General features: G+C 46.7%; 1 protein-coding gene across 1 annotated transcript in view; it reads right to left on the bottom strand.

Annotated features, from left to right (window-relative positions):
* Window positions 1–19,096, bottom strand: part of FBXO16 (F-box protein 16) — a 30,106-nt gene extending 11,010 nt beyond the window's left edge. The window contains exons 1-5 of the mRNA XM_009952947.2: window positions 19,001–19,096; window positions 12,719–12,754; window positions 4,866–5,072; window positions 3,387–3,551; window positions 2,279–2,484 (exon numbers count right to left, since the gene is read on the bottom strand). Of these exons, the coding sequence (XP_009951249.1) occupies window positions 2,279–2,484; window positions 3,387–3,551; window positions 4,866–5,072; window positions 12,719–12,754; window positions 19,001–19,096 (710 nt within the window). The remainder of the gene's footprint in view (window positions 1–2,278; window positions 2,485–3,386; window positions 3,552–4,865; window positions 5,073–12,718; window positions 12,755–19,000) is intronic.
* Between the last annotated feature and the right edge of the window lie 5,618 nt (window positions 19,097–24,714).

Below are 24,714 nucleotides of genomic sequence, written 5' to 3'. Positions count from 1 at the left end.
TATCATGGTTCTCTGTTCTGCTTTACAACCCTTTACACTGGTCAGGCAGGGTCTGCCTGAGCCTGTAGGCTGCAAGGAGGTAGATCACCTTGCATAGCATTCCTATGAGACTTGTAGCTCAACTAGACGAGACACTCACAGCTGGCTGAGCGTGGCCTTCATCAGCCATCCAAAACAATGCTTGGCATCACAGAGGGGCACTCTGGCCGCTTTGCCATTGTGCCACCGTTGATAAGCCACCTCCCCACCCAAGCCACCCATTAGTGGCCACCTCCCCCGAAAGCCTGCCCTTGAGGAACGGTCGAGCGTCCAAGCTGGTGTCTCACTGCTCCTGCTGCAGGTAGGGAGCCAGGTGAAGTGCTGAAGACCCGCACCCAAGGCAGCCGCCTAGAAGCAGAGGACGCAATATGGAGCCTTAGTGGGAGGACTTCTGGGAAGGGGCTGCAGTAGGGGACTCGGCCAGCAATGCACCCACGGAAAAGCAGCGCCGGAAGATCAGCATGTGAGTGGGAAGCTGGGTCAGCACCTGAAACAGCACACCTATGCTGCTGAATAATCGTTACAGATGAGACTACACACCAGCAATTACTTTCAGCTTAAGTGATATTAAAGGGAGAGCCTTGATAAACAGGCAAATCTTACAGAATTCATTTCTCTCCTTGCAATAATCCTCTATAATTACGGATAAATGCCAGATTTGCTAGAACACTCGGCATTAAAATAGTCTCCATTGCACAAATGGATAGAGGCTTAAATCTCACTTAGGAGAAGAAAGCAGTCGGTGTGTTTACTGTATCATTAGCAGCTCGGCATCGTGTGCATCCGGTTGTCAGCTGCACCTACAGCTCAATGCTGGAACAAGCGACTTTTAATGTCTTCAAACAACGCTTGTCCCACCTTTGGCCCTGGGTGATGGCCAGCATAAGGGAACCCTAAACTTCACAGAAACCTTTGGGAGCCACTACACAGAACCATTTAGCACAGCTGAAAAATAATAGCAGGACATCCCTTTGCAACAAGAGGCATTTTGTCAAAATATTTAGTTAAAAGCCTCAAAGAACGCTACCCAAAATGGTGCTAGCGTTTGGAAACGTACCGCAGAAAGAGGGTGAGGTGGAAACTGGGAAGCTCTTTGAAGTAGCGCGGTCTCCTAGGACTAGGGGACGCGGATTAAAAAATGATTCATAAAAGGCTTTTGCTCAGACACTGGGAACTTTGTGGAACACCCCGGAGGAGTGGTGGGTCCGGCAAAGTTAATCACATTGAGAAAGAGCCTACGTGAGCGCACGGCTGCTTAGCCAAGTAATCACTCGGCTGGGGTAATTCCTGGGTTGATTGTTCCTGTGCACAGGGCTAATCTCAGCTCTATCCCTTATTTACTTAAAAGTACAGTCTGGATACTCTCATTGTGGCTCAATTGGTTCCCAAGGTTTTTGTTGGCACAGCGAAGAGGAATCTCCTCCTCTCTGCCCATTCGGTTGGGTGAGAGTCTGTGCGGTCCTTTTCACAGGGACTCGCCCAGGAGCTAGGCAATGGTCAAGCTAACCCATCACCTGTTCACCAGGCTCAGATTAACGATAGTATTACCAGTTCCACAAGTTACTGCTCATCAGCTGAGTTGAGGTAACTGCTGTGAGCCCATGAACAAGGAGAGGTCATCCTAAACAGCCACTTAAATGATAAATAGGCCAAACACTGCACACACTACCGCAGCCTCCTTGCTATTGCTCGTGCTGATGCTTGTTAATGCACAGAAATTTGACCACAGATCTAAGGTTCTGAAAATATCTGGTGCCAGATGTGTCAAAGGAAAACATGGGGCAGTCCTAACACAAGTCGACTTGTAAAACTATACTTCGGGGCAGAAATGCCTTTCTTTTGCCAGCTGCTGACCAGATAATCCTAGGAGCCCAAGAACTGATGGATCTAGGCAGTCTCTGTTGGGCAGTGTAAAAAATTAGGTAATCAGTACTATTAAAACGCTTGTCCTGATTCTTCCCGTTACAGCCCTGAAACACCCCCAGGAGTTACAGCCTATTTTACAGGCAGCCACTAACCAAGCTGTGCCCATGCTCTGCGCTGACAGGACACAAAGTAGTGCAGCTGCAACTACAACTGGACCAAGAAAACCCAACGGAACAGCAAAGTGGGTTTGCAAGCAGGTTGCTGAATTAGAAGGCTTCCAGGCAGCTTGGAGCACAGGCAGAGTGAGCTTCCAAAGGACACAGACATACGCTCTGTGGTAGAAAAGGCAAAAGGGAAGAGACCAAGCTCTTACGCCTGCCTAGCCTGCTCGATGGGATCGTAGTTGTCGAGGTAGTTGAATCGGATGGTGTCTGTAGGATGCCTGTCTGATGAACGCCACGGCGGGAGCTCTTTTTTCGCCTTGTTTGTCCTCCTGCCTGGCACAGAAAGTTTTGCCTCTGGGACATTGCTTCTTACCGGTTGCACATCAATAACTACAAACTCATCCTTTGAAGGAGTCTAATAAGAGAGAAGAAAAGAAGAAAATAAATTTTAGCTTATAACAAAAGTGCGATCTATTTAACTTTAGATTTCTAAGAATTGGGTATTAACTCAAAATTAGTCTCTCCAGGCTCCATTGTGGTCACTGTGTGGACAGAAATAGGCACCCCGCTAGTGCATGTCATCAACCATGTCCCAAAATCTGTATTAAGATGAGCTGAGCTGCTTTTGAGATGCATTGGCTTTGCTCTGTTGACTACAGAGAAAGTCTGTGGGGGAGTTTGGTTAAAATTAGAGGGCAGAGTTTTGAATTCAGGGCAGAAGAATCCCACCCTCACAGCCCTGGAAACCAAGTATGGCATCAGTGAATCTCAGGAGAAAGCACTGGCTACTGAGTAATGCTCCACCTCCCCAAAATGGCCCTGCTGCCTTTGAAGAAGAGAGAAAGAGGCAACACCAAGGGCTAGAACGGGCACAACAGGTGCTTTTTTCCTTTCCACCACGTAAACTGACTCTGAAATGTCAGTGGGGGTGATGGTGGGTATCCCAGCTCTGCCTGTCAGATGGAGGCGAGCTATCATATGCTCTATAAGCTGGGGAAAAAGAGAGGGGAGCAGCCTTGAGTGCTGGAGAGGGAAATCTAGCAGATTGCTCCAGAACACCCTCGAGACATAGCAGAGTGAGGCCTTGGTGATTGCTTCTCCTAACCAGTGAGATTTTCACTTCCCCCCTACCAGGGATGGACGATGGGAAAGTAGAGCGCATGGCAACACGTGAGTTTAGAGTCTATTTTAAAAGGATGTATCTTCCATTTTACTAGTGGGAGATTACGGAAAGGTAAAGAGGCAAAGCAGTTCGGAACCCGACCAGCCCAGTTTTCCCACTGGCCCCGAACATCTCTAGAGGTGGTTGGTACATACCTTTGGTCTCGTGACCTGCAGCTCTTTCACCATCTCAATATAATGTTTCTTCCAGATTCCTTGCTCAAAGGGGGTTGGAGAGAAGTTGATGTACCAGCCAAAACGCAGGCATTTCAGCATCCAGAGCTGATCCAGTTCAGACAGGTACTTCCAGTACCAGCTCACCTGTGAATGCCCAGTAAGTTGAAAACACTGGGGTTTCAAGCATCCAAGCTCGCAGCTAGAGACTTCCCCTGTGTCCTTAAACTAGTACAATTCTTCAGCACAGTTTATGCTCCATTTAAACCTTTCATTAAACCATTTAAACCACTCAAAGTCTTCATGACATGCTCAGAGCCTAAGTGTTAGCTGATCTCCAGTACAGGGTGAAATATTCCACAAAATCAAAGGCCAAGCAGAAAGATTTCAGCTTGTTTGGGGCAACTTCCCGCATTTCTTCTCAATCAGCACACAGGAGTTGGAATAAACCCTTTGTTTCCACTGAGAAAACCGCATCAATAAACTCCCCAAGTCTGATAAGACTCATTCTGAATGTTTTCTCCCTACTCATGTTCTGCTGTTATACCCATCACACAGTCACCTTGCACGAGATGCTTGTGCCCACTTAGGGCCAAACATCATCTCTTGGCACCGCCATGCTTGTCAGAGCAGCTGACAACGATATGACATGAGTAGCAGTGTAAAGACCTTTCTTTCTAAGTAATTTCTTTCCTAACCGGTCTTCTCCCTGCCTGTGAATGGACAGTGTGAGTTACATCCACATAAACCATGAAATGCTGGAGAAAGATCCTAGAGCAAGCTTTAAACAAGCTGAGATTTTGATATATATGTAGTATTACATAGACTACTATGTCAGGGCAGTAATAATGCCACCAATATCTGAACTTACTCATTCAGAGCTACTTTGGGCATCACCTCACAGCGCTTTATCTCATGAAAACATGTTTTCGGAGTCACTGTGCTCAGAAGACTGAAGCCCTAGCCACTGTGCTCAAAAGCACATCTGTAACTTCTCTGCTTCTCCACATCCAACACTTTACCTCAAGCATCTGGTTTTCTTAAAGCATCATGTGCAGTTCATCACACCTAGCACAAGCCAATACTTTTCAAAGGAATTAATGATTCTGCCCAGTGCAAGGTACATTAAAAGAACACGAGTTGCCGAAAGTACTAGGCCTCCTTCTCGGGAAGAGTCAGCCTTGTGAAGTGCCACATTTTAAATGCCTTTGAGTTGAGCATCTAAAATTACTCTTCACTTTGGCAAATCTTGGCCCAGCTGCCTTAACTCAGGAGCTGTAGAAGTGCTGCATTTGGCCTCATACAAGCGTCACTAAGCATTTGGCACCAGGCTGCCAACCCAGAAGACATCCTGGCAGGATGAACAGCAGCACTGGTATGCCTTTGCTGAAAACGAGTGCTGTTTCCTTTAACTAGCTTGACCTGGCTTTCTGAACCTGAGGTACGGGTTGGCTTTTTTACCTGTGCGCATCGACAGAGGCTCCGTGGGTCCAGGAAGGAAAAGATGTATAAAGACAGGACTCTAGGAAGCCTTGTGGTAAAATCTAGAGCCTCGGTGGGGACTCGATCCTGTAGCTGCTTGGTACAGAATTTCTGCTGTGACGGGGAGCAGCGTTCTAACAGGTCCACCAGGATCCTCCGCCTCTGACTGTCTGTCCACTTGTCAAACTGAAAAAAGGAGTTTCAGGTTCTGAGAAACTGGAGATTCAGCTTCTTAAAATAAAGCACACATTTAAGGCAAGGGAAAGTGCATAAGCAGCAGCTTCTGGTGACTCACTCAAGAGCAAAGCACGTAGGAACTGGGAACAAATGGAGAGGCTACATTAAAAGAAACTCTGAAGCCACACAACATATGATTTATAATCCTCAAAGCATCCAGGATGGCCTAGTCCAGGACACACTCATGCCTACAAGATTGTCTGCTCCTGGGACCAGCTCCGAGACTTGGCATCACTCATGGAAAGGAGGAGACTCATATGTGTGTTTACAGGATCAAGTTCCAAATTACAATGAGTTCACTGCTGATTCCTCGTCTATCCTGACACTTCTATGGCCCCACAACTGCAATATTTGAGTGCCTCACAGTTTGTGAAGTATTTATTCTCAAGTCCCACTGCATAGGAGGGAAATCCCCACTACAGAGAAGTGGAGCAAAGAGAAACTACATCAGCTGCCCAGGTCTCACGCGGAAAATCTGCGGCACAGATCCGGCAGCACAGCAACAAAGATTTTTCACAGCATTTCTACGCTTATGACGGGTGTCTAAAGAGGAAGATCAGGACGGTTGTGGGAAGAAATGAGCGCTTAGGTAACCACACAAGCACGTATCGCTTTGCCACGACGGCAGCAACAAGGCTGCACGGAGCGGAGTGGGGCAGAGCTGTGTAAACAGGGTGGGAGCATCGGTGGCGGTAGCTGGTGTTTAACTTGTGTTGATAGCAGAGGAAGGGAAAGGGCCCCGTCAGCAGGAATCTCCTGGGAGAAGACTGACCTCATCGCCACAGTCTGTGCAATCCGTCTCCAAACCTGCAAGAGCAGTCCTGGCTGCGAGGGCAGCGCAGGGTGCCAGGAGGGAGGAAGATGTCAGAGGACCACGGCGGCGGCGGGGAGGATCGGCAGGAATCCCCGGTGGGAATTGCAGGCAGCAGAACGGCACGGCTAAAGATGGGCAAAATATGGATTTCGGAGAAGTCCTGCTTCATCCTCTTTCCAAGCACAGCAAAAGCAGCCTCAACCCAAACTCACCTTCTTTTCAAAGGGAAAACTGAGCCGTTTGGGGAATTCCCCTCTTGGGAGAATGCTGCTTTGCCCGCTTTGTTTCTTTCTCCCGTGTTGGCCACCCCCAAAACACGCACCCTGCTTTCCCAGGGCTGTTTCCTGAAGCCAGCTTTCCATAGCTGACAACAGGTCAAATCACAACACATTCGTTTTTTGCATTTAACCTCAAGTGCATTTGAAATCCTTATTCAAAGGTGACCTCCAAAAAAGAAAAATAATAAGAAAAAACATGCATTTCTTCCAATTTTTTAAAAAAATTATTGTGGGTAAATAGTTTCATGTCCAATGTCCCTTCCTTTCCCTTTCAAAACAAAACAGACCAGAAATTGAGATTATTTTTTCTCTCTGCTTCCCCCCTACCAAGCCTGTAGTCAGGTGGAGGACTGGCAGAATAACAGTTTAAAATACACCATGCAGATGAAAAGTAATTGAGAAGCAATTTCTTTCCAGATAGTTTTAAAGAACCATTTGTTTCTTTCTTTTTACTTGGCTGTGTTTAATTCCAGTGCTGGAGAATGAAGTCTAAGAAGTAAATTGCTCTTCTTCTTGCAAAAACCTCTGCAAGACCTTCAAGCAGGTCAGCAAGAAGAAAGGGTGGAATTGGCACTCGTGAGATCCCAGACAGACAAAAAGCCAACCAGAAAAAAGCTCCCCAATGTCCATGCCTTTTCAGGCACCAACAGACAGTGAATTAAGGAATACGCCCTTTTCCTCCCTGATTTGCATACAACTTTCACCTCTAACAACATTTAGCAGAGCACTAAGGAAAAAACTGAAGCAGGACCTTTGGATTTGGGGCTTAAACATGTTCCCTGAGAATAAAACCAGACAAAGGTGTAGCAGAGGGGGACAGAGGAGGTTCTGCCTGTCCCCTTCGCACCCTCAGCTTGATAGAAAAGGCTTTCTCTTGTCACATGGTGAAGGGGGAAAGGTTCTGCTGCAGACTCCCCATTCATGATCACAGCTACATCCTCTTCTCATTAAAACAATCTGCAATCACTAATTTGCAAAGATCAATTCCTCCCATATAAGTTCCAGAGACAAGGGGGTAACTGGTTTGCTGTCTTCCACACCAAGAGATTAAGCAAACTAATCAAAGCAAATTCAGCTTCTCTTTCGAGGAGACAGAATATTTGCTCCTGTTTAACTCCTCCCGTTCTGCCACGGGTTTTGCAATAAAGCAATTCCTTCCAGCATCCTCAGCCTGTGCTTACACTACACAGGAAACTCCAGTAAAATCAGCCCCACAGAGTCAGGGGCATGGGAACACACAGCTTCTCCTCCACTGCATTCAGCAGCAGCCAAGTAGTTAAGCAGGCATAATTTGTCTCTTTTCCAGTATTAACAAGCATGTCCCCATCCTACATTTGGCTGCCTTTCTCCGCAGTTCCTCCCCTTGCATCTGATTACAGCAACCCAACCAGTTGGACCGGATTCCCCTTTTCGAGGTGCTGCACCTTCTCTATCCGCAGCAGCTAGGAACGGGTTTTTCCCCCCTTTTCTGTGCCTTTCCCAAAGCCCCGGTGAACAATGTCTCCCCAGGGACTGTATGACATAAGGCCACGCTGGCAGTGCAGAGTGCTCGGTCCCCGCTTCGGCGATCAGTTTACAATGAATCCCTGAGTGCACACACACAAATAACGCAGCCTGACACTAAGGGGAGAGCCCAGGACCTCAGTGCCAAAGTACAGAGGCTCTGCTGCTAAACTCAGAGGCCCCTCGCCCTGCTGTAGGAGACAGGTTGTTTTACTGACTCGAACCAGCCACCGAAACGGGACGTAATGTCATCTCCAAACCAGGACATTGACGTGAGCTCACAGGGTTACCATCACACACCGGCATCCCTGCGCTCCCCAAAGGTGGGATGGAATTCTCTAGTCAACGAGGCCCTTTGGCAGAATGGCTTGCAAGTAGATGGAGGTGATTCACCCGGGAAGAAGCAATTTCGCCCTCCCTCCCCAGCTATCTTCTCCCAGTCCTGATGAAGGGATTTGTTGGAGACCTGGGGCCTGGGTGAGAAAAGAAGGGGTGAAGCAGACAGGCACCTGATATCCGTAAGATACACTAATCTGCCCAACGAAATCCTAAACTTCTCTGCTGCCAAGCAGCTCCGTGTCAGCAATTAGCAACTAGCCCCCAGGATCTGTTTGGTTTTGCTTTCACCACCGTAGCTAAACAACTGAGCCTGAAGTTTTGCAAGAGGAGACTCCTGGGAAAAGTGTTGAGGAAGACAAGCTGGCAGCCTGGTGACAAGAAGCACCCCCGAGCAGGAGCCATTGCTTCTTGGGACCTAGCGTGGGGTCAGCTCCTGGGTGAAGAGGTGTCTATAGGTGGGGGTCTGCGGTCAGTAGAGACGGGGTTCAGCTGCCCAAACGCCAGTGCCCTGTGTCGTGGGGTATCCCGCAAAGCCTAGAGCTGCCACTCCAAGGGTGACAGTTGTCTGCCTCATACCCGCCGTGATATGAGAGACCAAGAGGTAGATAACACGAATGTCCACACTATCACACTCTCACCCTTCAAAACAAGGTGGTTGGATCCAAGCCGTGTCTTTGGCACGGTTCCTGGCCCAGGCTAATGTCCAAATTGTGTCTGAACAATGTCTGGAAGAGTGCTACCGGCCCAGGCCAAAATCGTGCCAGGGAGCGTGCTAACAATGTCACAGTGCGGATGAGCAAGTTCCAGTCCCTGGGAATACTCAGATGTGCTGTATAAATTACCAGCAGAAGATGTAGCCCACAGGGTGAGCTGAATCACTGTCTGGGCTCCCCTGACTTGTCTACATCTCATTTGGCTACAACGGAAGCCGAGACGCTCAGATCACCTCGAGACACTGAGGCTTAAGTGTCTTAATCTACAAGTTCAACCCCAGCTTCATTGTCAACTTCTTAACCTGGGTGTCAGCATGATAGCGCTGAGCATTAAGGCAGAGCAAAATGCTTTTATGTTTTTTTAAATTAATGGGAGGAATTTTTGGCTTGCAGAACACAGCAGAAAGGGAGGCTGAGAGGCAGCACGTCAAGGCATCTGCCCTGGGTGCAATACAGAATAAAAGCAACTATAATAAAATATAGAAATGAACAGAGAGATGTTAACCCTTTCACAGTTTATCCATCAAAAGGGTTTCAACTGAAAGACAGCAGCACAATTTCTCTTTTACATATCTATCTGAATAGTATTTGGGCAAAGGACTTGGTGTGAAGGAAATTCATCGCCAACGCCTCCAGCGGGACCAAAGCATACAAATACTCAAATACTCTCACACGTGGGAACAGCCATGTAAGACAGGCAGTCTGCTGCCACTACACACCACCACTACTTCCACTCCGTGTAGCAATAATACTCTGCGGAGCTGAGTGCAATCTGAGACAGACAAAAAGTTGTAGAGGGTCCCATCGTGCATCTTGGGTACTGCAGGTGACAGCACAGCCAGTCCCATGCCCTTTGGGGCTGCCCAGCAGTGCGGAAACAGCGAATGAAATCCCTTCAGGTTGGCTAGTTCATGGGTTCTCAACCTGTGTTTTATGGACCACAACCGCCTGGGAGACATCAAAGATGTTCTGTAGCACAATTGCAAAAAAATAACTAAAGGAAAATGCTCGTACGTAGTCCCTAAATGCTTGCAAATGAAATCAGGAAGAATAAAAGAAACAATGAGCTTCCAAAGTTTCATCTGATCTTTATCTGGCTGTAAAGGAAAACCGCTGTGGAAGTGCCGCACAAGGCAACCTGTTCTGCTTTCCCAGAAGGTTGGATGGTCCTTCAATGTAAAAAAGGTTGAGAAACACTGAGCTAGTTCATAGAATCATTGAATCATAAGGTTGGTGGAAGACCCCTAAGATCATCAAGTCCAACCATCAACCCAACACCAACATTCCTGACCAGTGTTAATCTAACTTGTTCTCAAAAGACTCCGGCAGTGGAGAATCCACCCCTAACCCCTAGGCAAGCTATGCCAGCAGTGAATTACCTGTGGCATTGGATGTTGCTGGTGTCTAAATGGTGTCTCCATCACCGCAATTCAAGCCCGTGATTTCTTGTCCTATCCAATGTGAACACAGAGAGCAGATCATTGCCTTCCTCGTTTCGGACACCTTTTGTGTGTCATTGGGAAGATGTTGGACTTGATGGTCTTAGAGGTCTCTTCCAACCTAATGATTCCATGTTATTACATCTTTTCTCCATCTTCCCTGCAGTAAAGGGATTGTTTCCGTATTTTCTGGACCTGAGACTCTTCTCACATATGACTTGTTCATTTCACCTATTGGTCCCCAGCTTTCTCAAAATGCAGCGACCAGAACTGGACATGGCTCTGCCTTTCAGACAGCCCTTTGGGACATTTCCCTTTGTTACAATTATAAGAGACTGTCGACTTGCATTTAGTTTGTGATCCACCATAATTCCAAGCAATTTTCTATGCAGAACTGCTGCATTTCTCAGATCTGCAGTTTTTGCAAATGTCATTCCTACATGCAGCACTTTTCACTTTTCAAACTGTGGATCATTTCATCCTGATTTTTAATCTCCAAAGTTCATGAAATCCCTCCAAGCCTGGTGTCAGCTGCAGATGAGTACGTTCCTTTCCATTCCATCATCCAGGTATTACTGAAAACGCTTAACAGTTCTGGACTTAGGACAGACTTCAGCCTTCCAGTTTCATAACAAAGCATTTACAACTACACTGAATATGGGTTCCCAGCCATACGACCCCCCTTCAGCAGTTTCATCTAGTCTGTACTTCCCGAGAGCACTTTGAGAAGGTCATGGGAATCGATGTAAAAACTCCTGCCCAGGGCACGGTGATTTCTTGACACAGTTTCTCTCCAGCTCAGAGTGCTCTAGGCTTTGCATACCAGATATACAACGCCACAGGCTTTGAAGGGAGTTAAGAGCAGCTTTTGTGCTTTCTGCACCCTTTTCATTGGTATGATGGATGACAGAAGCACAAGGAGAATTAGCTCTGAAGGAGTGTGATGAGAACTACTGATCTAGTGTCACATGAAGGGTCAGAAATTTAACCTTTCAGAAGACGATTCAGCACTCTTGTGTGTGTTTGGACGGAGGTTTTTCTCCTCAATTTTGGCTCTTTCAGTGGGGGTTCTAATGAAAACATTTTTGCCCTTTTCCCAGAATATCCCATGGGCATTTTAAACTTTGCAAGAGGCAGGTTTTAGGTCTGCCAGTTACTGCCTGTCATGCTAAAAGGTATTATTTGAACAATAATCATTCCATTATTTTGCTTTCTTGGTGTCCGTTAAATTCCTTATTATCAAAATGCAGGCAGGTCAACAAGTTATGGAAAGCATATTTCCTATAAAGACAAATAATCCTTATGAGCTTAAAATCAAAATACTTGTCCGTAAAGACCTATTAGGCACAAAGAATAAGCGTCATAGTTCAAATAAAGTCACTGTGCAAATCAAAGAGTGCTGGTGAGGAGCATCATCTCTATATTTAAGTTTAGCTTGTGTATTTCACGTGACCACGTAACTGGTTCTTTGGTTCCAGTTACAGGGAGTGCACAGGACTCAACTACACAAGCCACAGTAATCCGTTCACCTGAATTCACTTCTTTATTGCAATAAATTCCCCAGTTTGCACAGGAGGCTGAGCAGATTACAGCTGCTTTCCCACAGTGGCCTGTAAATGGATTTTGCCATGTAAAAGAGAAAGCACAACGTCGTAATTAAGGGGTGAGCTTAGGACTAGGGCGAATCTTTTGCCGTTGCATGCTCTGCCATCAGCTCCCTGGGCAGCTCAAGTAGAGTTGTATTCCTTTCCACCAGCCAGCAGTGACCCCCTTCACAGGCTATGGAAAGAAACAGGCATCTCTAGAGGGCTGGTCTTTCATCCTGCATTAAGTGAGATGAATTACCCTCTGGACACACTGCTTCCTCTCGGTTGACTCTACAAGGAGCCTGTGAGGACCAGACCAGCCAGGCTTAAATATTATGTTTCAGACATACCCACGCGGCCAGAGAAACCCCATCCCGAATGCCTAACTTGCAGTCATGTGGGGCTGGGGCAGACAAATCCTGTCTCATGTCTCCCTGTGCCTCGTTTTTTCATCTGCAAAACAGTGTGACAGCACTTCCCTGTCTCCTGTTGGAGCTGTGAAGATAATGACCGTAAGAACCTGTGAGGTGCTCAATGATTACAGCGTTAGGAGCCATACGTGTGCACTTGGTAGATAACATGTAATTTATGACGGGTTTCAAAGACCTGCTAGCAGGCAATGGCAATACCTAACCATCCAGGATCTTCTTTGAAGACATCACAGACATTTCTCAGGGTGTCTTATCCCATTTCAGATCAATCTGATGACGGGATGTGATTTCCCAAGTTCAGAGCTTACGGACACTGAAGGAATTTACACCTTTACCTTCGTCAAAAGCAGAGCAGTTACAGCTCACTTTCACATCAGCAAGATGAACCCCTTTTTCAAAATAGGATAGGTTTTACATTCCCATTATAGCAATCTCTTGATTTGTTCAGAAATCTAGCTGTATTGAAATATATATTTAAAGAGAAAAGTTTACCCATTTCCCAAGCAGGGCTCTTCTTTCCTCGAATACCTGTAAAACATACACACAAAACCAAAATTGAATATTTAAAGGGGATTCAATATGTCCTAAGGAAAATACAGCTTGAAAAACAATCCACAAAATATAAACAGAATCACTGCATCTAAGACTTTGGAAGAAACCTGTGGAGATAATTTAGTCCAAACTCCCTGCTAGGGTCAACTAAGGCAGGTTGCTCAGGGCCACGTCCAGATAGGTTTTGAGTATCTTCTTAGATGGAGACTCCACAACCTCTGTGGCAACTTGTTACAGTGTGCGACCACCCTCACGGTAAGAACATTTTTCTTACGTTTAAACGGAATTTCCTGTATTTCAATTTGTGGCTGTCACCTCTGGTCTTTTCACTGGATGCCACCAGAAGAGTTTCTTTACCCCTTCCCATCAGATATCTATGCACATTGATAAGGTCCTCCACGAGCCTCTCTTCTCTAGGCTGAACAACCTCACATCTCTCAACCCTTCCCTATGCATCAGACTCTCCAATTCCTTAATAATTTTTGTGGCCCTACGCTGGCTTTGGTCCAGTAAGTTCATGTCTTTCCTGTACTGGGGAGCCCAGACATGGACACAGGATTCCAGATCTGCCCTCACCAGTGCTGAGTAGAGGAGAAGGATCACCTCCCTTGACCTGCCACCTGCACTCTTTGTAATGTTGCCCAGGATGATGGTGGCCTTTGGTGGCTTGTGGTCAACTTGGTATTCACCAGGACTCCTAAGTCATTCTCTCCCAAGCTGCTTTCCAGCCAGTCCATTTCTCCAGCCTGTCAAGGTCCCTCTTAATCAATGGAACAAACTGCTCAGGGACGTGGTAGAGTCCCTGTTGTTGGAGGTTTTCAAGACACAACCGGTCAGGAGGCTAGGTAATCTCATTTAGGCTCCCATTCCCACAAAAGTTGGACCAGATGATCTTTTGAGGTTCCTTCCAACCTGGGCTGTTCTATGATTCTGATTTATGAGAGCACAAAGATCCGGTCTATCAACTACTCCTCCCAATTCTGTATCGTCTACCGCACTTGCTGAGGGGGCAATCTGCCCCATCATCCAACTTGTTATTGAAGATTTTAAAGGATCCTGGCCCCAGTGTCCACCCCTGGCGTACTCAACCAGTGACTGGCCTCCAGCTGAACTTTGTGCTGCTGATCACAATCCTTTGAGGCCAGTAAGTCAGTCAGTTTTCAATCCACCTTACTCTCCATTTGTACTTCATCAGCTTGTCTATGAGGATGTTATGGTAGACAGTACTGAAAGCCTGACTGAAGTCTGAAGATCAATCCGTTTCCTTGGACCTCTCTTCTCTCCAGGACCACATCCCGTGTGATCCTTCCACATAGATCCCCGAAGAGGTCAATGTCTGCTCTCCTGAAGTCCATCATTGTGAATCTGCTGTTTGTCTTGCCCTGTCCTCTCAGTATCCTGTACTCCATTATCTCTGAGTCACTGCTGCCAACATTGTCCCTGACCTTCACATCCGCAACCAGCCCTTCCTTCTTTGTAAGTATGAAGTCCAGCAAAGCATCTTCCCTTTTTGGTTCCTTGATGACCTGTGTCAGGAAGTTTTATCATCAGGGCACTGCTGCAACCTCCTGGCTTGCATGTGCCCTGTTGTGTTGCCCTTCCAGCAGGTATCAGGGTGTTCCCCATGAAGACCAAGGCCTGTGAACATAAGGCTTCTTCCAGCTGCCTGAGGAAGGCCTCACCTACTTCCTCCTGACCTCCTTCAACTCTACAGGCTGGTTCCTGTGGAAGGTTCCTTTCACTGAAGAAGACTCCCTAAAGTTCAAGGGCTATGCGTGCTCAACCGTGAAGGACAGCTCTGCAGACTGGCTGCAATGTGCTACCTCTCATCCCCAGCTCCCTTCTTTGCAGCTGCTGCACGCACGATGTGCCAACATATCGCTCTGCTCTCTTGGGCATGCAGTGATGCGTGGTGTCTCACATGCTTTGGTGAGACCAGAAGCTGGGCTTCCCACCTATTTATTTGAGAAATTTCAGTTCTGCCTTGAGTTGGAGAGGTTGGGTGCCTGAAATCTCCTGGAATGGATACAGCATGGGTAGCTATCACACAGCCCTGGTGATGGCTTCAATCTTAACACAGCAAAACCATTAGGAGTAAGAAAGTAAGACCAGTCTTCGTTCCTGGCCACTTTACAGTGACAGCTAACAAGAAGGGTGATCAGTATCAAAATACAGCAGAGGATTTATGATGTTGACCTTTATCCATAGGGAGCTAGCCCTGAAAGCACTAGCACGTGGCTTCCCACTACCACAAAACTGTCTTCTATACTCAGGATTGTGACCTGGGAAGTGAGGAAATGCTGTAGATGATTTTTCCAGAAGACAGATCAAAGATGAAAAAGACCAGCTTATAACTGCACATAAACCCAGCTATTAACCACAACTAGGAAAACATGCTTGATCATTATAAGCTCCAAACATGTTACTGCTATGACAGCCTGCAAAGAAGGTTCCTGCAGAGAGAGACATTATCAGTGCTGATGTCTGGTACAGCAGTTGACAGCATTAGCTCCGTCTCTCTCAGCAGGAGCGTCTCTTGCGAGGGGTAGAAAATGACATTTCTTTTATTTGTATGTTGACAGTTGTTATTTGTTTTATTTGCATGTGGGGCACTTGGCAAAGTAAAATAAAACAGCCTAACAAGCTGAACTTGGAAAAGGATTTGCCACAAGCAAGTGATGAATAGTCAAAGATCTAAGTTTTGGGTTGGAGAATTCAAGTGAAGCAGGGAGCTATTTATATAACTGAAAGCAATGTTAATGGTCTTTGATCAAAGAAAGACACATACTTGCTTTCAGCATTCTTGGAGATACATCTGAGCCAACTCTTTTGGAAAGTTCTGCCTCCTCCAGGCACTTGGAAGCATTAATTAGCAACAGAATGGCCCAAAATTGGTATAATCATCCACTGTCTTAATGAAGCCCATGTTTACTGTCCTCTCCTCCAAGGCCTTAGAGTTACACCTATGGTGTGCCTAAGATGGCTGGCCTTGCACGCAGCCTGAGGCCTGAGATCTGCCATGTCACATCCATGCCTTCAGGTGGTTTTAAGTAAGCTCAAGCTCAAGGCTGTCTGGCAAATCCCTCCACCCTTTGCTGCAGATGCCACTGGGGGCTCATTCTACCCCAGACCTGAATTACTGCCCAGCAGAAGGCAAATCACCTCCCGACCTCCAGTCCTTCCTTAAAGGCAGCAAAGCCCTGTGCTCAGCAGGACTGATGGTTTTGCTGCGGGCGAGTGGGCTGCCCTGTCTCCTACCTTTACTTCAGCCTTCACTGTAGCACAGCCTTGGCATATCTGAGACTCCACCTCTGGTTTTCTCACCATGAATGCTGCATAATTTGAGGTTTCCTACTTCTGGCTTTTTTGACTTTGGTCTGTCCCTGATGGTGATCCTGGCTTTTAAAACCATCATGACTGCCTATGTCCAGTACACCCTGGATAGTCATTTCCATTCTAACAGCTGCTGTAAGGGAAGAAACCCGTAGATGGAGGCAGCAGGACTCGGGATGCACAAAAGGCAGGAGAGAGCTGGGTCCTCCCAACAGTGCAGGCGAGTGTACTCTTGAGCATGTTTGAGAATTCAGGGAAATCTACAGGAACTACTAACAGAGTACCCTCAGGATTACCCCAAATCAGTCAGGTGGCAAATTTGTGCTACTAACTGTTCTTGGGTCTGCTCCCAGCAATGGTTTAGATGGAGCTTAAATGCTTCTGCCTTGGATCATCTCTGGATTCCCACCACTCCTGCCCCTCATTGCCTATTTCTTATGCATCTCTCCTCTCTACACTTTCACCTTCTCCCTGTTTTTCACACACCCTCTATCTATAAATTCTTTTCTCTCTTTGTGCTTTCTCCTAACTCAAGAGTGCAGAAATGAACAGAGATGTGATTGTATGAAAACGGTGCCTTCTCACTCCCTAGCTCCCTACATACATATCAGCTGGATTGTCTCCTCATTTCAGCCATCAGCAATATTTTTGTTGCAACTATTTTTTCTCCTGCGAACACCACAGAGCGGTATAGTGAGTTTCAGGCAGGTCAATGCTTTAAAACCTGGGTCAGAAACAAGCAAACACTTTTTATCACGAATTTCATCACTGAGCACAGGTCTGGGAGCTTATGGTATGTTCTTTCCTACCTGGAACATCAGTAAGTATAAGACAATCCAACATGAGCTCCTAAACCTTTTGCTGCAGCCCAATGCAACATCAGACTGCCTAAGGAGCAGAGGAGTAAGAAGGGGGGAAAGGGTGGTTTTACCCACGTACTTATTTCTAGTTAGGTCATACTTTATTGCACAGCGATGTGCATCTGTAAAAATACGTTTTAAAGGTGTAGGAAACAGTCATTAAAGTGATTCAAAGGCTGGAGAATATGCCAGATTGAAAGGACTTCAAAGAGCTCAATCTGTTTAGTTTATCAAAAAAAGTTCAAGTGTTGGCTTGAAGCAGGGTAAAAGTCCTTCCACAAGGAAAAAATACTGATTACAGAAGAGTTTAATAAGCTAGCAGGGGAAGATTTAAACGATGGAAGCTAATGCTGGAGGTATTTAGACAGGAGACAAGACAAGGTTTCATCTTTTAATGGTATAGGGGCATAATCATGAGAAAATTATGAGGGAAGTGATGAAATTTTCATTTCTTGATATCCCCAAAGGAAGTCTGGATACCTTTGTGGAAGATGTATTTTGGCCAAATTCTAGTTACTGAGCTCAAGACTGTGAGAACTGTGTGAAACAAGAGGGCCCAAGAAATCCAGGAAGCCAGACTCCATGAGGTAATGGCCCTCTTGGATTAAATTCTATGAATCATCAACAGAAATTTAAACTGAATTCTGAGGGAGGAACATGCTCCTGGTGATACATGAGCCAACCCCCCCCCCCTCAGTTATGTTAGCAGATCCCAGATATAGCACACAGAGTGGGAGGTTAGGAAATGCATCTCGTTATTTATAAATTGAGTGCATCACTTCAGTTTCCAAAATACCAAGCTATCCTCATCACTGCCAGGCTTGGCAGAGAAGCCCCAGTGTGGGTACTAATGTCTATCTTCTGAGCTAAGATGGAGCACACCGGCCACTCAGAAACACTGACACTCACTTTGCTCTGGGGTTAAATTGAAGTCATCTGGTGCAGAAGAAAGAATGATTTGGCAACTGTCACTAAGAAAAGAATACACTTTTTTTGTTTAAAGACAACTGATTTGGCAAAGTAACAATACTTGAACAAAATACTTGTGTGCTTTAAACAGTGCACATTAGAACTTTCAGTTTTTACACAACATATTAGGGTTTATATAGATGTGTACATAATACAGACTGTATGTGTGTTTGATATATACATACCTAGAATCATAGAATTGTCTAGGTTGGAAAAGCCTTTAAGATCATTGTTGACCCAGCACTGCCAACTCCATCACTAACCATGTCCCCAAGCACAACATCAACACGTCTTTTAGATACCTCCAGGGATGGTGACTCCACCACCTCCCTGGGCAGCCTGTTCCAGTGCTCGACAGCCCTTTTAGTGAAGAAATTCTTCCTCATGTCCAAGCTAAACCTCCCCTGGTGCAACTTGAGGCCGTTTCCTCTCATCCTATCGCTTGTTCCTTGGGAGAACAGACCGACCCCCCCTCGCTCCAAGCCCCTCTCAGGCAGCTGCAGAGAGCGATCAGGTCTCCCCTCAGCCTCCTCTTCTCCAGGCTGAACACCCCCAGCTCCCTCAGCCGCTCCTCACCAGACCTGTTCTCCAGACCCTTCCCCACCTTCGCTGCCCTTCTCTGGACACGCTCCAGCCCCTCAAGGTCCTTCTGGCAGGGAGGGGCCCAAAACTGCCCCCAGGATTCGAGGGGCGGCCTCAGCAGTGCCGAGCCCAGGGGCACGATCCCCTCCCTGCTCCTGCTGGACACCCCATGGCTGATACAGGCCAGGATGCCTCTAATACTTCTAATAGTATACAGAATCTTTAAGTTCTTATTCCATTACTCATGTTTTACACAGGCAAAAACATAAGTTAAATTTTTCTGTGACTTGAAGTGAAGTGAACCTGAGAATTTGCCTTAGGATTTGGGAATATTCAAAATCTGACCAGACCTGACCAGATCCTGAGCAAATGCTGTACCTGATGCCTCAAGGGGTTGGACCAGCTGTTCTCCAGATGTCCCTTCCAACCTCAACAATTCTGTTGCTCTATGAATTTGACCCATTTGCACAGAACTTACCTTATCATTCATGAGCTGATGGTTCAGTGGAGTCCATGTGCTCATCTTGGTCTGCAGCTTGGGGCCATCCATGTTTCTAGGAGGTGCAAATGCCATAGATACAGGAGACGGTGGGTCCTCTGATGTCTTGCCAGCACCAATGCCTACAAGAATGGAACAAAGACCAACATTATCTCTGTGCTACTCCATGATAGAATGTTAGTGAAAAGCAAATAATCTTAAGAAGGAATCCAATAATTTCATAGAGCAGAAATTATATACAAGTAAGATTATTTGAAAGTTGGTTAGAGTAAGGCCTTTTCTTTTATGTATCCACAGTAACCGTGACAGTTAAGGCCACATTTCCAGCAGGTCTTCCCCATCGCAAATGTTACTGAATATGCCTTTGATTTTTGCTGCAGGAACGATCGCAACAGAGTATCTGCAGCGAGCTAGAAAGTACACAAAATTTCTCTTTCCAGTTTTTGGCACTGAAAATTGGAGATAACTTGTGCATCTACTTAAGTGACGCTAGCTAGGTTTTTAGTGATTTTGATGGTCTCCCAGGGCCCATTTGTTTCTGTAACACTTAACTGAAAGAATGAGATCCAGAATGGTTCAGAACTGACTGAAATCTCTCAGGGTCCTGTCTTCAGGCAGATTGGGCTTGATAGTTTGCAATGACTGCTGTTCTTTTAAAGAAAAATTTCTATGTGAAGTAAATTGGACATTTAAAAAAATTTCCCTTGCCTTTTGTGACACCAAGTAACTGGACTTTGTTCAGACAAAGTCATTGCTGCATAAGTTCTGGCTCAAACATAGGAAAAGGTTTTTTCCTTCATCTTCCATCCTGCAGCTGGAGTCAGCAGGATAATGTCAGTGTTCACCTCAGGCATCCAATTTCCAGGCTGGAGGCTTAAGCTGCAGGAGCCTGAAAACCAAGTCATTTCTTTACCACATTAAAATATATCTCAGTTCCCTGTGTACAATTATTAGGCAATTTTTCTGTAAATACTTCAGATCACTTTAAAGCTTCATGGTGGCAAGGTGAACAATAGGAATTTTGGAACAAAAGAAAAGGCAAATCCACTAAATAACTCCAATATTGTGTTGCCAGCCTACCCTGAACCCAAGCACCTCAAAACTTACCCAGCAAAAGGACCTTTTCAGCCAATACAGCTGTGAGGCTCACAAGACACACCTTCATGAAAGCCCATTCCCCCATTCCTTACCCAGACAAAATTCCTGTCTATATCAATGGAAGATTAGTCTTCAAAACCCACTGCAGGATCTGTCTGGGCACCTCACCTTTTTGATTAGTTTTTCCTCCCTTTCTTTCCTAAGTTATTATGGAATCAAAGAAATACAAAGAAAAAAATGAAAAATCTATCTTTCTCTCCGCATCTGCTGATGTAAGATCCACCATGGTCCATGGTTAGGAAATAAGTTCATTACAAGAGTCTTTCTCTTTTATTTTTTTGCTAGAGATCCTTAAATAACTTATTGTCTGCACTCTGTGATTTTAACTTCCCCCAAAGAAGCCACTGAAAGCTAAACGTAGTGTAGGGGAAAGAGACCTGGCGGTCCTGGTGGGCAGCAGGGTGCCCATGAGCCAGCAACGGGCCCTCGTGGCCAAGAAGGCCAGTGGCATCCTGGGGGGTGTGAGAAGGGGGTGGTCAGTAGGTCAAGAGAGGTTCTCCTCCCCCTCTGCTCTGCCCTGGTGAGACCCCATCGGGAATAGTGTGTCCAGGGCTGGGCCCCTCGGGTCCAGAAGGACGGGGAACTGCTGGGAAGAGTCCAGCGCAGAGCCCCAGAGGGGATGGAGGGGGTGGAACGTCTCCCTCGGGATGAAAGGCTGAGGGAGCTGGGTCTGTTCCGCTTGGGGCAGAGGAGGCTGAGGGGTGACCTCATCAGTGGGGATAAATACGTGACGGGCGAGTGTCAGGAGGGTGGAGCCGGGCTCTTCTCGGTGACGGCCAGTGACAGGACAGGGGGCAACGGGTGCCAGCTGGAGCACAGGAGGTTCCACATGAACATGAGGAAAAACTGTTTCCCTGGGAGGGTGGCAGAGCCCTGGCACAGGCTGCCCAGAGAGGTGGTGGGGTCTCCTTTTCTGGAGACATCCAAACCCCGCCTGGACGCGTTCCTGGGTGACCTGCTCTGGGTGGTCCTGCTCTGGCAGGGGGGTTGGACTGGATGATCTCCAGAGGTCCCTTCCAATCCCTCCTCACATTCTGTGATTCTGTGTAAACAACTTACTAAGGTTTCAACGCCTGATGTTCTGCAGTTGGCCAATGTCAGAGGCTTCTTGTGCAACCCAGTGGGTGCACTTGGGATAGGCGTTACAACGGGATCACTTACTGGGTTGGTTTTGGTTTGGTCTGGCTTTTTTCTGCAAGGCCCCTGCCCTCTTCAATGCACAGAAACACAACATTACAAGCTGGAGAAACAGCTCCACTGTCAAAAAAAACAGGTTCAGGCAACCATGTCCTGTTTTTCAGGGACAACCTTCCACATTAGTCACGAACCCATCAGTTGTCACTGCAGCACACTCCCAACCCGGGATTCACGTTCCAGTTTCCTACGCTGACACACTTTCTCGGTGCTGGACCAGCTGCGTTCACAAAGCACCTCCACGAACTGGCGCGTTAGCAGCTCGTAGCCCAAAGAGCCAGTGGTGCCTCTGGACCTTCTTGTGTGCCTTCTGTGCCAAAACTGTGGCTCACAGCACACCTGGCAGAAGTCCTCTTCCCCGCTGCACACACCACAAAACTGCCCGAACCGCACCTGATGTTGGAGCACGACGTGTAAACAGGGCCGCCAAGGCAGGTACCATCAGGCAAAACGGTGAGCGCAGCCAAACGTTTGAAATTTGTACACGAGGTGCCAGCCTGCTCTGCTCCTCATCTCCCCCGCTAGGCTCAAAATCACGATGAGGGGAGGGAGGCGACCCCAAGTCCGACCTCAACGGCGCGTGCTTACAGGGTGAATTCTTTGGTGAAGGCAGGACTGTGCAGCGTCACTTCAGAGCGCACTGAGGTTCCTCAAAGGCATGCTCTACATGCTCAGTGTGCCTGCTTATCAGGTGGCCTTGAATTTCGTGGGATGCATCAGAGGAGCCAGCAGCATTAGAAAATCGAGAAGCACCTTACCTGCAATGTGCAGCTAGCCTAAAAATTGGACTGCAAGTTCTTTAGAGGCCTTCTAAGAAGACACTTCGTTTACCAACTACAGTTTAGCTGCCTGTTCCCCAAAAGCAAAACCTGGGCTTCTTGTCTTCAGCCTGAACTCCCTATCCCTGGCAGGATTAACAGCTAATCTGGCTTCCTCAAGAGCCTCGAGTAACTCTGATCGGAGTTAATCTATGAAGTGATACTGAGGTGGCTGCAGCACCTCGCTCTGTACACATTAAAAAGCAGCCGGTGTACCATGCAGAGCAGTGATTGTCAAGGTGTTTAGCCAGGGCCCCACTTTTCTTCTGCAACAGTCGTTATCTTTGGACTGGCTGCCCAAAGTAACATTCCAGAGATTGCTCCAGCTTGTTCTACACTTATCCTGGGATGAAATTCATCAAGCTCAGCTGATTTGAAAACTTTCAACCAGCAAGAGATGCAAGATGTTAACACGAAATCAAGTTTTAAATATATATAAGGAAAATGTTGGTTCACTACCCAAAGAGGAAAAGCTATTGACACATGATGCTAAAAAAATCATCCGTTATCCTTCTTCTAGGAAAAATAAAAAGGCAACGTAGGGGCAGGTGGCAGGCATAGTAAGTACCAGTGCAGAAGAGATTTGGGGGAAAGACCAAGTTTTGGGAGCATATACGAGCTGGTTGTGTTTGATTAACTTCACAGCAAGTTGGTCAGAGATCTCCAGTGGTTTCACAGCAGTTCTCTTACCCAGTTTGCAGAAAGCAGGTGAGCCTGGCAGAGCGCAAATGTCAAAAAAGAGCAAACCTGCCTGGGTTACTACAGCCAGAGAGTACCTAGTGATGGTTCACAGTTCAAATGAAAGGATATACTGAATGGGGATCCAAAAGATTTGTGCTTTTGGACACATATGAAGAAGACACACATTAATTTCACAGGGCAGGAAAGACGAATGGCATTGTCTGACAGCAAGACAATTTCAAGCCTGATCAAAATCCTGCTGAAGCCAATGGAAATGCTTCCACTGATTTCAGTACCAGTTGGGTCAAGCCCAACGTGGTTGCATTTAAGAGAGATTAACAATACATAGTGATCATATCATCTTAACTAAGGGCATTGGAATCATTTCCTTTAGCTGGGTTAATCTCTGCTTAACCCTCTGGAATGGCATTCCAGAGGTTTGTGCAAACCACACTCAAAACAAGCCCTTCAGAAGCAAAGCGGCTTTATTGACCGTTTTTGACCACATTTCTACAGCAGTAAACCTTTGTGGTTCCACAGAGCCCGGTGCACTCAAAGGTTTAAGGATGCCTTTTGCAGAGAAAAAGCCTAATCACATTAATCCATGTGATGACAATGGCACAATCGAGGAGTTCAGTTGTGAATAAACAAAATTTAACTGAATCAATCTCAAGCTCAGACAGGAAAGTAATTTTTATTGTAAATTATTGTATCGACAATAAACAGCGTGATGATTGATGCTATGGAAGAAAGGCTTTGAACAGCAGTAACAGGAAAACAATCGAGAATGTAGGCCAAACTATCGGGCATTCAAAATGGAAAAATCCAAGAGGATAGCTCTGGGTGGAAAAGATAACGTGAAATAGATCCTCATGTGTAGGGGGACACCTAGAAAGACGGCAAGAGGAGGCTAAGTGCATATTTGCAACGATTTCCAACAAGCAGGCCAACACTGCGCTCCTCCTTTCCCTCTAGCTAGCCCTTAACCCACAAGCTGCAAACACCGATATCATCCAGCCTCCCACATCTGCCACCTGCACTTTGCATCCTGACGCCCTGTCCTCAGTTAACGTGTCCACTCGGACTGTGGGATATCACCAGTGTTCCCCACTACCTCATTGGTCTTCTCAGTTGTCCCCCATGGAAGGCTTTGTGACCCTGACACACATGTTTGGGTTTGGGCATCTCTGTGGTACCAATGCTACAGCATCAAACCCCAGAGCATGGCATCGCCACGGTACCGATAAACCCAAGCACCTGTAGCACCTTGTGCCACTGATCTTTCTGCCTCTCCCCAGCATCAGCACCTCTGTGCAGCCCACATCATGTGAGACCAGCACCCATACCCCTGCCAGGGTGTGCTAGAAGTGTCCCTGTGCACGAGAACCCAAGGGTTGAGTACCCCTATGAGCCCCCTTACCCCAGGCAGTGAATAACTAACTCTGTTCTTCACTGCTCCATGATGCCCACCAAGGCATCAGTACCTCCACATACCATCCCCCAGGTGATGTTCTCCAATGACCAACAGACCCCAAATCCCTTGTGCTCCTCCAGACCATTGCCCCCTACCAATGCCCTTGCTACGCTGCTTCAACTCCCACACTCATTCTCTTCAGAACCATGGCTCAAAGCTGTCAGAGGAGGTCCAGACTAGATATTAGGAAACATTTCTTTACCTAGAGGTGTGGCAGATGCACTCGACCCTCCTTAACCAAACTCACAGTATAGAATCGTAGAATCATTAGGTCGGAATAGACCTCTAAGATCATCAAGTCCAACCATTGACCTGATATCACCATGACCACTAAACCAGGTCTACAAGTGCTACATCAACACGTTTTT

This window comes from Leptosomus discolor, chromosome 2 (assembly GCF_034619465.1).
Source record: "Leptosomus discolor isolate bLepDis1 chromosome 2, bLepDis1.hap2, whole genome shotgun sequence".
Classification (NCBI taxonomy): domain Eukaryota; kingdom Metazoa; phylum Chordata; class Aves; order Leptosomiformes; family Leptosomidae; genus Leptosomus; species Leptosomus discolor.
Note: the sequence above shows the minus strand (reverse complement) of the source record. Positions and strands in the feature narration are given on the sequence as shown.